This window comes from Lepus europaeus, chromosome 22 (assembly GCF_033115175.1).
Source record: "Lepus europaeus isolate LE1 chromosome 22, mLepTim1.pri, whole genome shotgun sequence".
Classification (NCBI taxonomy): domain Eukaryota; kingdom Metazoa; phylum Chordata; class Mammalia; order Lagomorpha; family Leporidae; genus Lepus; species Lepus europaeus.
Window position 1 is genome coordinate 26,177,983 of NC_084848.1, and position 15,342 is coordinate 26,193,324.

The 15,342-nt window shown below is 47.4% G+C and overlaps 1 protein-coding gene across 1 annotated transcript in view; it reads left to right on the top strand.

The window, feature by feature from the left end:
- TMED10 (transmembrane p24 trafficking protein 10) overlaps positions 1-15,342 on the top strand; it is a 41,313-nt gene that overhangs the window by 10,641 nt on the left and 15,330 nt on the right. Inside the window, exons 2-3 of the mRNA XM_062181109.1 lie at positions 12,191-12,302; positions 13,867-13,940. Coding sequence (XP_062037093.1) covers positions 12,191-12,302; positions 13,867-13,940 — 186 coding nt within the window. The remainder of the gene's footprint in view (positions 1-12,190; positions 12,303-13,866; positions 13,941-15,342) is intronic.

The window sequence follows — 15,342 nt, forward strand, 5'->3', positions numbered from 1 at the left end:
CTGTTTTTAAGAAAAGATATATTTATTTATTTGAAAGGCAGAGTATCAGAGAGGGAGATACACACACACACACACACAAAGAAAGATTTTCCATCCTCTGGTTCATTCCCTAACTGGCCTCCACAGCCAGGAGCCAGAAGCTCCATCTCTCACATAGCACAATAGCAGGAAGCTGGATTAGAAGTAGAACAGCGAGGGCCTGGCACTGTGTTGTAGCGGGTAAAGCCGCTGCCTGCAGTGCCAACATCCCATATGCCTGCCGGTTTGAGTCCTGGCTGCTCCACTTCCCACCCAGCTCTCTGCTATGGCCTGGGATAGCAGTAGAAGATGGCCCAAGCCCATGGGCCCCTGCACCTGCATGGGAGGATCCGGAAGAAGCTCCTGGCTCCTGGCTCCTGGCTCCTGGCTCCTGGCTTCGGATCAACGCAGCTCCAGCCATTGCGGCCAGTTGAGGAGTGAACCAACAGACGGAAGACCTCTTTCTCTCTCTCTCTCTCTCTCTCTCTCTCTCTCTCTGCCTCTCCTTCTCTCTCTATGTAACTCTGACTTTCAAAGTAAAATAAATAAATCTTCAAAAAAAAAGAAAGAAGAAGAAGAAGAAGTAGAGCAGCGGCAGTGAGGATTCAAGCTGGCACCCTGATGTGGGATGCTGGCATGTCGCAAGTGGCAGCTTGATCAGTGCACCACAGTGCTGGGCCCCGCTCTGCTGTTCAGATAGATGAAAATAAACATTTTAGAAAGAAAGATTCATTACGTGTGAACTCTTACTGAATGATGTATATATCGCTACAACACTGGTCATTATATATGCTCACATAGGCCTGTCTACCCCTCCCACATACCTAATGTTGGATCTTTCGTGTAGTATCTTCTTTATCATATTAAAAACCACATGCAGGGGGCCTGGGATGTGGCGCAGTCAGTTAAAGCCCCAGCCTGCAGCACTGGCATCCCAAATGAGCACCAGTTCAGCACTTCCTATCCAGCTCCCTGCTCATGTTCCTGGGATAGCAGCGGAAGATGGCCCAAGTCCTTGGGCCCATGCACCCATGTGGGAGGCCCAGAAGCTCCTGACTCCTGGCTTCAGATTGGCTCAGTTCCAGCTGTTGCAGCCATTTAGGGGGTGAATATTTTTTTGAAAGGCAGAGAGACAGAGATCTCTCTTCTACTGGTTCACTACTCAAATGCCCCCAACAGGTAGGGCTGGGTAGGCTGAAGCCAGGGCCTAAGAACTCAATCCAGTTCTCCCACATGGGTGGCAGGGACCCAACTACTTGAGCCATCACTGCTGCCTTTTAGGGTACACATTAGCAGGAAGTTGTAACTGGGAACTTGAACCCAGGCACTTTCTCTCTTTTTAAGATTTTATTTATTTATTTGAGATGCAAAGTTACAGAGAGAAAGGTCTTCCATCTTCTGATTCAGTCCCTAGATGGCCTCAACAGCCAGCGCTGAGCTGATCCGGCCAGAGCTGAGCTTATCTAAAGTCAGGAGCCAGGAGCTTACTCTGGGTCTCGCACGTGGGTGCAGGGCCCCAGGCACTTGGGCCATCTTCCACTGCTTTCCCAGGCTGTAAGCAGAGAGCTGGATCGGAAGTGGAGCAGCCAGGACTAGAACCAGCACTCATATGGGATGCCAGCACCACAGGCAGAGGCTTAACCCACTAAGCCACAGTGCTGGGCCCCAGAACCCAGACATTCTAATAAGGGATGTAGAGGTCTCAAGCGGTATCTTAACTGCTGTACCCGATGCCTGGCCCCTCCCTTCAGTTTATAAATCTTGATGCTGCTGCCTTGAGAGTTTACCTTGTCTGTCCTTTTTGTTTGTTTCCATGCCATAACCACCTAGGCCCTAATCATTCCTAGGTTTGGTCAACGTGGTTTATTTAGTTTGCCAAACATGGGTATTGGTAGGTTAGAACTATGGCTAATGACTTAAATGTCTGGGGAATCCTGTGTACCACTAACAAAACATTTTAATATAACAACATTATATAATATAATCATATTATATAATAATAAACAATAACAACAATAATAGTAACTTTTTTGAGTGCTTGCAGTGATCTAGGCATTTCACCTGTACTACATTTAGACCTCAGAGCAAGCTGATGCTGTCCTTATTCTACAAATGAGACACAGAGAAGTTAAGGGGCATGCCCTAGGCTTTGTAGTAAGTATCGCAACTGTGACTTGTCAGACTCTAGAAACCTTCTCTAGTAACTCTTATGCTATCCTGTTTTGCAGAGAGAAAAGGCTAGGTAATTCTATGCCAGGTTATTTTTAATCATTATATAGATATTCTAGTTAGTCAGGAACTGAGAGGTTAGTGGTTATCCGTGAGATAATTATATACTCAGTATCATACCAGACAGGATGATCATAAACCTGAAGAAGACAGAACACAAGTAGGAGCCGCTGTGGTGCGGCAGGTTGGAGCTGCCTCCTGCAGTGCTGGCATCCCATATGGACACCGGTTCGAGTCCTGGCTGCTCCACTTCCGATTCAGCTCTCTGCTGTGGCCTGGGAGGGCAGTGGAGGATGGCCCAACTCCTTGGGCCCCTGCACCTGCATGGGAGACCTTGAATAGACTCCTGGTTCCTGGCTTCGATCAGCTCGGCTCTGGCTGGATCAGCTCATTTGGGGAGTAAACCAGCGGAATGGAAGACCTCTCTCTCTCTGGCTCTACCTTTCTCTCTGTAACTCTGTATTTCAAATAAATAATTATTTAAAAAAAAAAAAGATTTTCAGCAGCTACACCAGACTCCCAAGTTGATTAACTTGCTGTTTCCGGCAAAGAGGTTTTTTGTGTGTGTGTGTGCCTGTGTTTATGTTTTAAAGATTTATTTGTTTATTTGAAAGGCAGAGTACAGAGAGAGAGAATGAGGGAGAGACAGATCTGCCATCCATTGGTTCACTCCTCAGATGGCTGTAACAACTGGGGCTGGGCCAGGCCGAATAGGGAGGCCTTACCCAGGTCTCCCACGTGGGTGGCAGGGGCCCAAATACTTGGGCCAGCTTCCTTTGCTTTTCCCAGGCCATCAGCAGGATCTGAATCAAGAGTGGAGTGCAACACTAGTCCATCTTCGCCCACCCCACCCCACCCCACCCCCCTTTTTTTTTTTTTTAATAGAATCAAGGGGAAGATATTCTTGTATGGTGGGGTATGGAGCTGACTCAGCAAATGAAAGCTGTGTGTGACCTGTGGCAGTGTTCTTGTCACTTCCCCCATGAGCCATATGTCATCTCACATGAGTGAGTGTAGACTTGTCCAGGTGAACTGTGTGCATGTACCTCATAAAAAGTGTATGAAATGGTTGTTTGCCTGGCTCTGAGTAGACTACATTCTGCGAGAATCTAGAGGTGTGTACCTGTCTATATATTTGGCTTCCTCCTTCTGGATAATTTGTACACACACACAGACGCACACTTTTAGGACAGTTTGAGACTTGTGAGAAAAGTAGTGAAGATAGTTCCCATACACCTCACACCCACGTCCCCCTCTTGCTAGCATCTTTCATTCATTTTGTCCCAGTGAAGGAACCAGTGTTGATATTGTAGTTAACTGACCCAAGTCCACACCTAAGTCGGAGCTCCATCGTTTTTAATGCCCTTTTTCTGGATGTGTGGTGTTTTATTTCATCCTTGGGCTCCTCCACTTGGTGACAGCTGCTCAGACTCCCTTTGTTCTGGATGGCTCTCAGGTGTGAGAGTACTAGTCAAGGGTTTGGTAAGCTGCCCCGCACTCTCTGACGTTTTTCTTAATGATAAGACTTGGGTTAGGGCTTTTTCCCATATCAGCATGATTTATCACTGTTAATATTGACCTAGGCGTGGGGCCAGCGTTGTGGATTAAGCCACCACTTACGATGCTGGTGTCCCTTATTAGAGCAGCAGTTCAAGTCCCAGCTGTTCTTCCAATCCAGCTCCCCACTAATGCTCCTGGGAAGGCAGCAGAAGATAGCTCAAGCGCTTGGGCCCCAGCCACCCATGTAGACTGGGATAGGAGTTCCCGGCTCCTGGCTTCAGTCTGCTGCTACCTGGCCTTTGCTGCCATTTGTTGAGCAAACCAGCAGATGAAAGATTTCTGTCTCTCTGTCTCTCTCACCCCCCTCCCTCCCTCCCCTTCAAATAAATAAATAAATAAATAAATAAATAAAAATAATTGACCTAGGGCATCAGGCTGAGTTACTGTTTGTCAGGCTACTCCACTGGAAAGTTACTCTTTTTCCCGCTTCCTCTCTCTACTGTGTTTGGAAGGAGCCTGCCCTGAAGGAGTGCAGGGTTAGGCCGTGTCTCCTCCTGGGCACAGCTTCGCACGGGAGATTGTCTCTTCTCCCTGTTCATTCCGTCATTTATATCAGTATCAATCCATGAATATTATGTACTTTGGATCTTAATCCAGTACTACTACTTTATTTATTTGAGAGGCAGAGAAAGTGGAAGAGGGGGAGGGTACTCTCATCCGCTGGTTCACTTCCCAAAAGCCCTCAGCAGCCCCTGCCGGAGCTGGGAGCTGGGAACTCAATCCAGCTGTCCCATGTGGTAGCAGGACCCCAACTATCACGCATTGCTGCTGCCTCCCAGGGTCTGTATTAGCAGGAAGCTGGGATCAGGAGCCTGAACCAGGTGTGGAACCGGGTACTCTGGTGTGGGATGTGGACTTCTCAACCACCAGGATAAATGTCCACCCCCTGTGACTGCTTCATTGCTCCAGTTTGGGAGCTCTCTCAGTTGGCTTCTCTGTTCCTTTGCCCTCATTCTTGTAGCTTTGTTTTTGAGCACTTGCTTTCTTCTCAGCACTGCAAGACTCTCTGGGCTTGTGTACATGGCCTGTCCCAGCCCTAGGATCAGCCATTTCTCCCAGGAGTCCTTGGCCTCGTTTTGAAGAACAGGAGTAACTGAGACCAGAGTGGAAGGTACTATTTTTAAGACATGTTTTTGTATGGTGCCACCCCCCCCCCCTTTCTTTTTAGCAGAATTGTGGTGGTGGCAAGGAGCCAGGGGTGGTCCCTTTTTGCAGCTTTAGGCTAAGGCAGGAATGCTGTGAGGTGCAGGGGCAGGTTAGGGTAGGGGGAACCGTGGTGGCGCCAAGGAGCCCGGCAGAGAAGCAGGGCACGGGGACATTCTTCTAGTCCCGACAGGTCCCACCTCAGTCTCCATCAGGCTGTTCACCCTTATGGATGAGTGTATTTGAACTGTACTTGGGTCTTCAGCAAGGCCATGGTTGAAAAGGAGGAGTGTAATGTGGGTCACAGCTCTGCTACAAGGATATTCCTGACAAATTGTTGTTTGTGTTTAGTTCCCGGAAAATTGTCCCTGAGAAAAATCTGTGAGCTTTCATGAGAAAACAAATGATGTGCGACCCAACTTGTTTCTCTTCTAGTCTTTCAATCTTGGTTCCCAGAAAACTTGGAGCCAAATTTATTGTCCAGATATTGTTTGCTCAATTCAGGCCGTTGATAATGCCTAAATGTTTCTTCCTCCAGGTGAACTCTGTTCTGGTTTGTTCCTGATTGCTTTATTGGCCCAAGCTACATGCAGATCCCTCTGAAGTAGGCAGGGTATTATCTGGAAGGTTTGGTAAAGGCATGGGGGCCGGCTTCCGGAGCAGCACCTGATCAAGAACCCTTTTCTGCCAAGAAAATCCAGTTCCAAATGAGTCTCCTTCTCCAGTGCCCTGTCTTCTCACTCACCTAACAGTTTCAGTGTGAGCACTCCATATTCTCAAAACCAGCTACTCCGCGTGCACAGTTAACACTTTTTTTTCGTTACTTTTGAAGTTGTGAACTTTGGTTTGCTTTTCTTCAGAAGGTGTTATCTAGAAACAAATCTTTATTACTTCCTATTCCTTGATATCATGTAGGCAAGTTGTAAAGCTTGTTATTGCCTTTGTTTAATTAGAGAAATTTATGATAAATATTTTATTTTTAAAAGGGAAGAAAAGAATACTGGCTTGCTATTATAGGAGGTGAAAGGAGCAGTGTTTCACATATAACCAAGGTGGAAAAATAAAACCTCTCAATTCTTGAGGAACCAGATCATCTTTTAAGGTGATCTGTAATCAGAACATTTTAATTAAAAGAAATTAAAAACCATCATTTCGCCCTGTTAGACTTTGCCAGCTCTGGTTAGTCACTGAGCTTGGCCCAATTTCCTATTCCCTAATTTTAGCTACCTGCTGGGGTGTGTGTGTGCCTGTATTTTAAAGGTCTAATACAGAAATGCAGAGAGAAGGAGAGAGACAAAGCTCTTCCATCCACTGGTTCACTCCCCATATGGCTGCAATGGCAGCCAGGGCTGGGACAGGCCAAAGCAAAGAGCCAGGAGCTTCTGGGTCTCCCATGTGGGTGCAGGGGCCCAAGCACTTGGTCCATCCTCTGCTGCTTTCCCAGGCACATTAACAGTGGAGTGACTAGAACTCAAACCGCAGGCCAAGCTTAACCTTCTATGCCACAGTGCCAGCCCCTACTTGCTGGTTAATGTAATGTTGGTGTTAGGGAACTTGATTTTCTGTTTGTTTCATAAGACTAATGGATTGGTTTCTAAATAACTGCAGTTACATAAACTAGATAGGAAACCTGATGGTTTTAGAGAAACCATAGGATCTGTTAGAACAGCCCATATGAGTTAGCCCAACTCGAAAGTTCAGTTGTCACGTTGTCTGCCTGGATTTCCAAATATCCAAATAAACACCCTCCTGCGGCTGTGTCTGCGGAAGGTTTAGGAGAGTACAGAAAGGTGGAGGCCCCAAGGGACGTGTGCACATTGTCACACACAGTTCTGGAGGTAAGTGTCATGCTGATGAAAGGTCACCAGACTGGAATGCTGGGTCTTTTCCATTCAGCCTCTTGTGTGCATTTGAGTCTTTGCCATAGAAGAAATCTCTCAAAATGTTTCAGATACTGTAGAGAACAAAGCAAATGCTTCTTCATGATTGCATTTCTCAGTATTATATGGAAATGGGCAATTTAAACAGTTTTTGCCCCTTTTGAGTGCGAATTGGAAGTGTGGATTGTTGTGGACTCTTTCAGAGAAACATGGCAGATTCTTACATTCATTTTGCAAGGTACTCCATGAAGAATTTTTATTTTTTTACCAATGACTTAATAAAAGTTTTACAACCTACATTTAAGTCTCTTTATGATCTAGAGAGACTCCTCTCCTTAAATTAAAAATTTTTTTGAAGGACACTTTTAACATCTTAGGAGAAAACAAAAAGATTATAATCTATTCTTCCAGGAAATAAGGCAGTTGGGCAAATGTGTGCTAAATCTTATAAGCCCAGTTTAATTGGTTGTTTGTCCTAGGCTAGTGACTGATCTCCTTCTTTGCCTGAGTGTGTACATGACAAGAAATCTGATGATTTGTCCCCTGCTACAACCTTGGTACTCACTTATTGTTATCTTCTGCCAGTTTCACTTATATTTAAACATTTCTAACAACCTACAAATCTCCTCTCTTAAGAATTAAAGTAGCACAGTGAGCAAATCTTGGACTTATTTTACACAGATTCATCTTGGAGAAGTTCTGTATAGTCTACAAATTTATTCGAAGTAACCAAACCCAAATCAGAGTTTGTAAATCAGGTTGGAGTGTAAAAGTCTGTATTCCTGCTGTCTACTTTTTTGAGCTTCCTCTTTGCCCTTAAGAATTGTCATTGTAGGGCCGGTGCCGTGGCTCACTTGGTTAATCCTCCGCCTGTGGTGCCGGCATCCCATATGGGCGCCGAGTTCTAGTCCTGGTTACTCCTCTTCCAGTCCAGCTCTCTGCTGTGGCTCAGGAAGGCAGTGGAGGATGGCCCAAGTGCTTGGGCTCCTGCACCCTCATGGGAGACCAGGAAGAAGCTCCTGGCTTCAGATCGGTGCAGCACGCCTGCCGTAGCGGCCATTTGGGGGGTGAACCAACAGAAGGAAGACCTTTCTCTCTGTCTCTCTCCCTCACTGTCTAACTCTATCTGTCAAATAAATAAAAAATAAATAGAATTGTCACTGTGCTTTCGGGGTCTGGGCGGGCAGAGAAAGCAGTGGCAGGCGCACTGGGGCCCACTCGTGACTCTGGGATTAGCTCCCCGACCCTTGTCCTATAATAGGTGCGAATGCAAGATCCTAAAGGGGTCTTTTTTGTGCTTTTTCTACCAGCTGGTTCAGGAAACGTATCACACAAACAAGAATCCGCTGGGAATCTTCAGGCCCAAATTTTCCCCTGCAGATTGTTTAGGAGTTACTGACTTCCAGGTCTTCACCCGTGGAGGCCTGCTGATGTCTGAGGTGGGGAGTGCTAGGCCCCACTTGGAAGGACTTTCAGCTCTCTGATTTGCACTCATCCAGAGAATCCAAAGCTACCGTTCATGTTTCTTGGCTTTGCCTTCCCACCCCGTGCTTGCGTATCTGCCGTCTGGTCTACCCTGGAAGTCTGTACTCCATTCTTCCTCGCTGAAAGTCATCCTTCAGGACTCTGCTCTGTTAGCCTCCAGAACGCCCTCCCTGGCACCCGTGTGTACTTTCAGCCCTGTGCTTCTCACATTGCGATTAAAGCTATTCCCCTTCCTTCCTTCCTTATTTATTTATTTGAGAGGCAGAGTTACAGAGAGAGGTCTTCCATCCGCTGGTTCACTCCCCAGATGGCCGCAGTTGCTGGAGCTGTGCCCGTCTGAAGCCAAGAGCTTCTTCTGGGTCTCCTGCACAGGTACAGGGGCCCAAGGACTTTGGCCATCCTTTACTGTTTTCCCAGGCCACAGCAGAGAGCTTTATCAGAAGTAGAGTAGTCAGGACTCGAACCAGTGCCCATATGGGATGCTGGCATTGCAGGCCTCAGCTTTACCCACCATGCCACAGCACTGGCCCCAAGCTATTCCTTTTTTTTTTTTTTTTTTCAGCTTTATTGAGGTATAACTGATAAAAAAAATTGTATATATTCAAGGTATATACAATCTGATGTTCTGACATACACTGTAAAATAGGCACCAAAGGGCTGGTGCTGTGGCAAAGCAGGTAAACCTGCCGTCTGTAGTGCTGGCATCCCGTGAGTGCCAGTTCAAGTCCCAGCTAGGTTGCTCCACTTCTGTTCCAGCTTCCTGCTAATGCTCCTGGGAAAGCAGTGGAAAATGGCCCAAGTGCTTGGGCCCCTGCACCTGCGTGGGAGACCCTGAAGAAGCTCCTGGCTCCTGGCTTCGGCCTGGCCCAGCCCTGGCTGTTGCAGTGGGTGGAAGACCTCTCTCTCTGCCTCTGCCTCTGCCTCTGCCTCACCCTCCCTATAACTCTGACTTTCAAATAAGTAAATAAATCTTAACTTGATTGTACATTCTGTCACCTCACACAAAGGGCCAATAGATACATGAAAAGGTGCTCAACATCATTAATCAGAGAAATGCAAATCAGAACCACAATGAAGCTGTTTTTTGTTTTTGTTTTTTAGATTTTTATTTATTTGTGAGGTAGAATAACAGAGAAAGAGGTCTTCCATCCGCTGGTTCATTCCATAAATGGCTGCAACAGCAGGGGCTGGGCCAATCAGGAGCTGCTTCTAGGTCTCCCACGCAGGTGCAGGGGCCCGAGCACTTGGGCCATCTTCGATTGTTTTCCCAGGCCACAGCAGAGAGTGGGATCAGAAGAGCAGCAGCCAGGACGTGAACCGGCGCCCATATCTGGTGCCGGCACTGCAGGCAGAGGCTCAGCCCACTACACCACAGCGCCAGCCCCAGCAGTCTTGCTTCTTATCCCTCTCCTCATTTAGACCCTTTAGCTTTTTGAAGACAGAAACTCTTACTTATCTTTGTTTCCCTAGTGACCAGACAGATTTAAATATCTTAAATGCTTCACAAGTTAATGGATGCTGTTAGGTGGCAGAAAACACTTCATTAATATTAACTACTGTTATTATTAGGGAATTTAGAAAACATGCCATAAACCCTTTTTATTGACTTATTGTTTCAAATGTTTTGTATCTAGTGATCATTTTTCTCTACTTATTAGATATTTTTTTCCTAAAATGGATTAGCTTTGTTATTATTTTTGACCCAAAGTGATATATGACTATGTAAAAATATGCGGGAGGGGCCAGCGCCATGGCGCAGTAGGTTAATCTGCTGCCTGCGGCGCCAGCATCCCATATGGGCGCAGGTTCTAGTCCTGGCTGCTCCTCTTCCAATCCAGCTCTCTGCTATGGCCTGAGAAAGCAGTAGAAGATGGCCCATGTGCTTGGGCCCCTGCACCTGCGTGGGAGACCTGGAAGAAGCTCCTGGCTCCTGGCTTCAGATAGGCGCAGCTCCGGCAGTTGCAGCCATTTTGGGAGTGAACCAATGGAAGGAAGACCTCTCTCTCTGTCTCCCCTTCTCACTGTCTGTAGCTCTGCCTCTCAAATAAATAAGTAAATAAATCTTTAAAAAAATATGGGGGAAAAAGTATAAAGAAATCTCAAAATAACTACTGTTAATAAATGCTTTTAAATATATAACTAAATATGTACTATTCAGTTTTCCTATTTAAAATTTCACCTATAATTCTGTTATTTATTTACATTCATTTTTATTTGGAAGACGGAAATGGAAAGAAAGATATCTCCCGTTCACTGGCTCACTCCAGATGTCCCCCATAGCCAGGGCTGGGCCAGGACAAAGCCACAGTTGGGAACTCAATCCAGGTCTCCCTCATGGGTGGCAGAGACTCAAGTACTTGGGCCATCACCTGCTGCCTCTCTGCATCTCTGGGAGCTGTAATGGGAAGTGGAGTCAAACCCAGGCCCTCCAACACGGGATGTGGGCATCCCGCACAGTGCCACCAGCTCCGGGAGCTCCACTTCAGAGATAATACTAGGACATCTTGTTTAATGTAATGAAGCCACTTCTTTTGGATTTCACATTGCAAAGTAGCTTCCTCTCTTAGGTGATGAAATGTGCATTTTGCCATGTGCTTTATAAAAGAAGCCTGGGATCTAAGCTGTTATATTAGCAAGTCTTTCCCTGGCTTTATACGTGGCCCTTCACTTAACAGCATATGCTGATCCGCATTCTCTAGGGAGCAGTTAAATACGGAAAATTAAAGATAAGAACCTACGAGAAAGGAGTAATCATTTGTGGAAGGCAGTGCTGCCCTTTCTAGGAGAAACTTCTTGTTTATCCCCCAGGTCCTGCTCCCGCCCTTTGTAGCCAGTGACACAACTAACATGCAGTTTGCAGGACCAGCTTGCCCAGATTTTCCTCTGTGTGCGTGCCTCCTTGTCCTTCTGTTCTCAGATCACGTACCTGAATTCCATTCTCCATCCCCACCCCTGTGTCAGCAGGATTCATTGTAAAAGAAATGTGTTTTGGGGGACCAGCACTGTGGCGTAGTGGGTGAAGCTGCGGCCTGCAGTTGCTGGCATCCCACATGGGCACTGGTTCGAGCCTCAGCTGCTCCACTTCTGATCCAGCTCTCTGCTGTGGCCTGGGAAAGCAGTAGAAGATGGCCCAAGACCTTGGGCCCCTGCGCCCACGTGGGAGACTCGGAGGAAGTTTCTGGCTTTGGATCTGTGCAGCTCCTGCAGTTGCGGCCAACTGAGGAGTGAACCCGCAGAGGGAAGACCTCTCCCCCTCTCTTTCTCTCTGCCTCTGCCTCTCTGTAACTCTGCCTTTCAAATATATAAATAAATATATATATTTTTAAGAAATGTGTTTTTAGAGTTTTCCTTCTTGTAGATTCTTCTGGTAATTGTCCACCTTCACTTTTGTGATATGTATAGGATATGTTACTAGTCTATATAAAGTAACTTTTGCCAATAAATCCTATTTATGTAATTTGGAACACTGGCTGGGTCCACGTTTTGGTGGGACATCCCCTGGTGAGAACAGATGTTAGCCTGTGGTATGGTTGGGTTTAAAGATTTACTTGAAAAGCAGAGTGACACACAGAGAAAGATCATCCATGCACTGATTCACTCTCCAAATGCCTGCAACAACCAGGGCTGGGCCAGGCTGAAGCCAGGAGCCAGAAATTCCATTTGGTCTCCCACATGGGTGGCACGAATCCAAGTGCTTGGGCCATCATTTGCTGCCTTCCCAGGCGTGTTAGCAGGAAACTGGGTCGGAAGCAGAGGAGCCGGGACTCCAGCCAACACTCCAGATATGGGCTGCAGGCATCTCCAATGCCGGCCCTCCCCAGTTCTCTGAGAGCCCTGCCTGAGAGTTACCTGCTGCCTGTTCTTTTCCATTTTAGATCACAGACTCCGCTGGCCATATCCTGTACTCCAAGGAGGATGCATCCAAGGGGAAATTTGCCTTTACCACGGAAGATTATGACATGTTTGAAGTGTGTTTTGAGAGCAAGGGTAAGTAATCAGAGTGTTTGCCTGGATTGGCATGGTCTCCAACCCGGACTCACCCCCTGCTGTGGCCAACACTTGATTCCTAATTGCCCTAGCTGTGTTTATTGTCAGGTGGAAACCTGATACCTTGTGGTTTTAAGAGATTTTCTAGGTGGAGTAAATATTGGTGGATATGTTGTTACTGTACCTGTGCCCTAATGTTTCAGCTGGAGTCTCTGGCAGGAAGGAACCTTACTGTGAACTCTGGGCTTTGTGTGATAGTGACTGGGCACTGTAGGTTCACCGTTTGTGATAGATGCATCATTCTAGGGAGAGAGAACAGTGGGGAGACAGCGCACGTGTGCGGTGAGACGTGCAGACCTCTGCATCTTCCTCGGAGTTTTGCTCCGATAAATTAAATCATTTTAAAAAGGAAAAAATTATTTACCAGGCCAATTCAGAGAGCAGAACTCCTGAAGGGTCTTTTTTTCACAAAGGAGACCCTTTAGGACCATGTCAGCTAAAGGGATAGGCTGACGGTTCTCGGGAGACTGTAGTAGTGGTCTGTGGTTCTGTAGTTTCACTCGGGTGTGAATAATGCTAGCAGTGTGGCATGACAAGCAGGGAGATAGTGGCAGACTCTGCTGGGAAGTGATTATCTTGATCAGTTGGGCCAAGTGGGACGTGAGCTACTTGAGTTTCACAACTTTTTAAATGAGGAAGGAGGGACCGGCACTGTGGTGTAGTAGGTTAATCCTTTGCCTGCAGCGCCAGCATCCCAGTGGGCACTGGTTCGAGTCCCGGCTGCTCCTCTTCCAATCCAGCTCTCTGCTGTGGCCTGGGAAAGCAGGTGCTTGGGTTCTACACTCGCGTGGGAGACCCAGAAGAAGCTCCTGGCTCCTGGCTTCGGATCGTTGCAGCTCCGGCTGTTGTGGCCATTTGGGGAGTGAACCAGCAGAAGGAACACCTTCCTCTCTGTCTAAAGGTTTAGTGGGAATAGCTCCAAAAGGTTTTCTTCTCCTGTTGAAATGGCCCTTACGCTTTTGTAGTAAAGTGGAATATTCGATAGACTCTCTGTTCCTTTCAATACTCAGGCTTGCGTTAAGGCAATGCAAGCTTGGCATATGCTCCTAATTGAGCCTGACCTCCCTCAGAATCTGACAGAGCAATCTTGTCAAGTGTGGAAATGGGCATTTTTGCCTAAGCTGGTGTCGCCGCACCTCGTGGTCTCACGCTGGCCTGGCTTGTGACTTTTCTTTCCACCCCAGGTGCCTGTGTGTCCTCTCCTTTCCTCTCCTCTCTGACTGCCCTGGAGCGCCGGTGGCAGGTCCCTGTGTTCTGCCCGCGTAGAGACGTCTGCCAGCGGCACGTTCTCGCGGCTTTCCGGCCCCACACACAGATCCAGGCTTTGTCTGGAATGTTTGTGATCTTAGCCAGAGCCAGGAATTTTCTGCAGCTGAGTAGGGGGAGGGGTTGCGGCTGTTTTCCCTCTATTGAGAAGGTGGGGGTTAGGGAGAAGGAGGGTGGGCGGGTGATTTCCCGGAATTTAAAATATTCCGCACAATGAATCCTTTGATTTCTTTCTCAGGAACAGGGCGGATACCTGACCAACTCGTGATCCTAGACATGAAGCACGGAGTGGAGGCAAAAAATTACGAAGAGGTATTGCAGCTGGCCCTGGTGGGGGGGTGGGGCGGCAGCGCCGCGGGGTGCCTGTGACCCAGCCCGGCCACGGCTGCCCAGAACGCAGCGGTTTCTCGGCAGGCACGTGACAGCCAGCCTGAACAATCCTGGCTGCTCTGTCGGCCCGAGGACTGAGCCAACTGTCCCGTAGAAATATTAGTGTGATAAAACACTCACGCACACACGCCAGCTCTCGAGGCAGACGCCGGATCTGTAGCTTTAGAATTTGTAAAAGCTGGAACTCACTTGTGTGGCAACATCCGAGGCTAAGAAAAGGGATTGTTTTGTCATTCCTAAGACTTTCTCCAGGAATGACAGTACCCATAAGGGGGCTGGGGAGGGGGCGGGCAGGTCAGAGCATTTTTATCTTGAACGGCTGTGCTGTCTATAAGAAATAATAGTCAAAAATAGCTTTCAGTTAAATTTCAGACTTTGAAAGAGGAGGGCAAGGTGGAAGGAGAAGCTTCAGGAGACCAGGGGTAGTGAGAGTGGGTGACACGGCCGACAGCAGCGCGCGCCTGGCCCCCACAGCAGGGGGGTCTGTAGAGTAAGGAGAGCTGGTGTTTGGGTCCTTGCGGCTAGAGTGGGGGTGTGGTTCAAATGAGGAGCCGCCTTTGTCATCTCTGTTGGAGAGACCCTGGGGGCAGCACAGAATATTGGTTCTTCAAATGAAGAGCACATTTGAAAAACCACAGCACTGTTTAAGCCCAGAGAATTGATCTTTACACAAGGTAAGAATATCTTTACCCAGCAGAACCGTACCTGAGGGCAAGGAGAAATGGGTGCAGGAGATGTATGACTTCTGAAGAATATCAGTGAAATAAATGAAAGTTGCATCGGTGATCTGGGAGAATTTTCCAGGAATAGTGAAACAGGAGCAGTCGCTCTGGTCAGGGCTTCGGAAGGGAACGCTCTCTAAATGAAAGAAGGCTAGAACAGGAAAGAGTCCAACAATGGCAGTTCTTTGGGTCTTTTCCTTTTCTCCCTTGTTCAAGTGTTCAATTGAGTGAAACTGGACAGAGTTATTTGGAAACATAAGTATGAGCAAGTAAGACGGTAATGATCAGAAGAGAGTTCCCGGTAGGAACTGTGAATTGCTTGTTTCTGTCTTTAGGGTTGTTTAATTACAAGAAATAAAGCAAGAGAGCCTCTTTATTTGATGAACTGAAGAGTAAATTGAAAGTCTTTTAACATTTTTGTTTATTTTTCACTTCGAGAGAGAGAGCTCTCTCATCTGCTGGTTCACTCTCTAAATGCCTGCAATAGCACAGGACTGGACCAGGCAAGACCAGGAGCCCAGAACTCAGTCTAAGTCTCCCATGTGGGTGGCAGAGGTGGGACCCAGTTACCTGAGCCGTCACCTGCTGCCTCTGACCGTGCG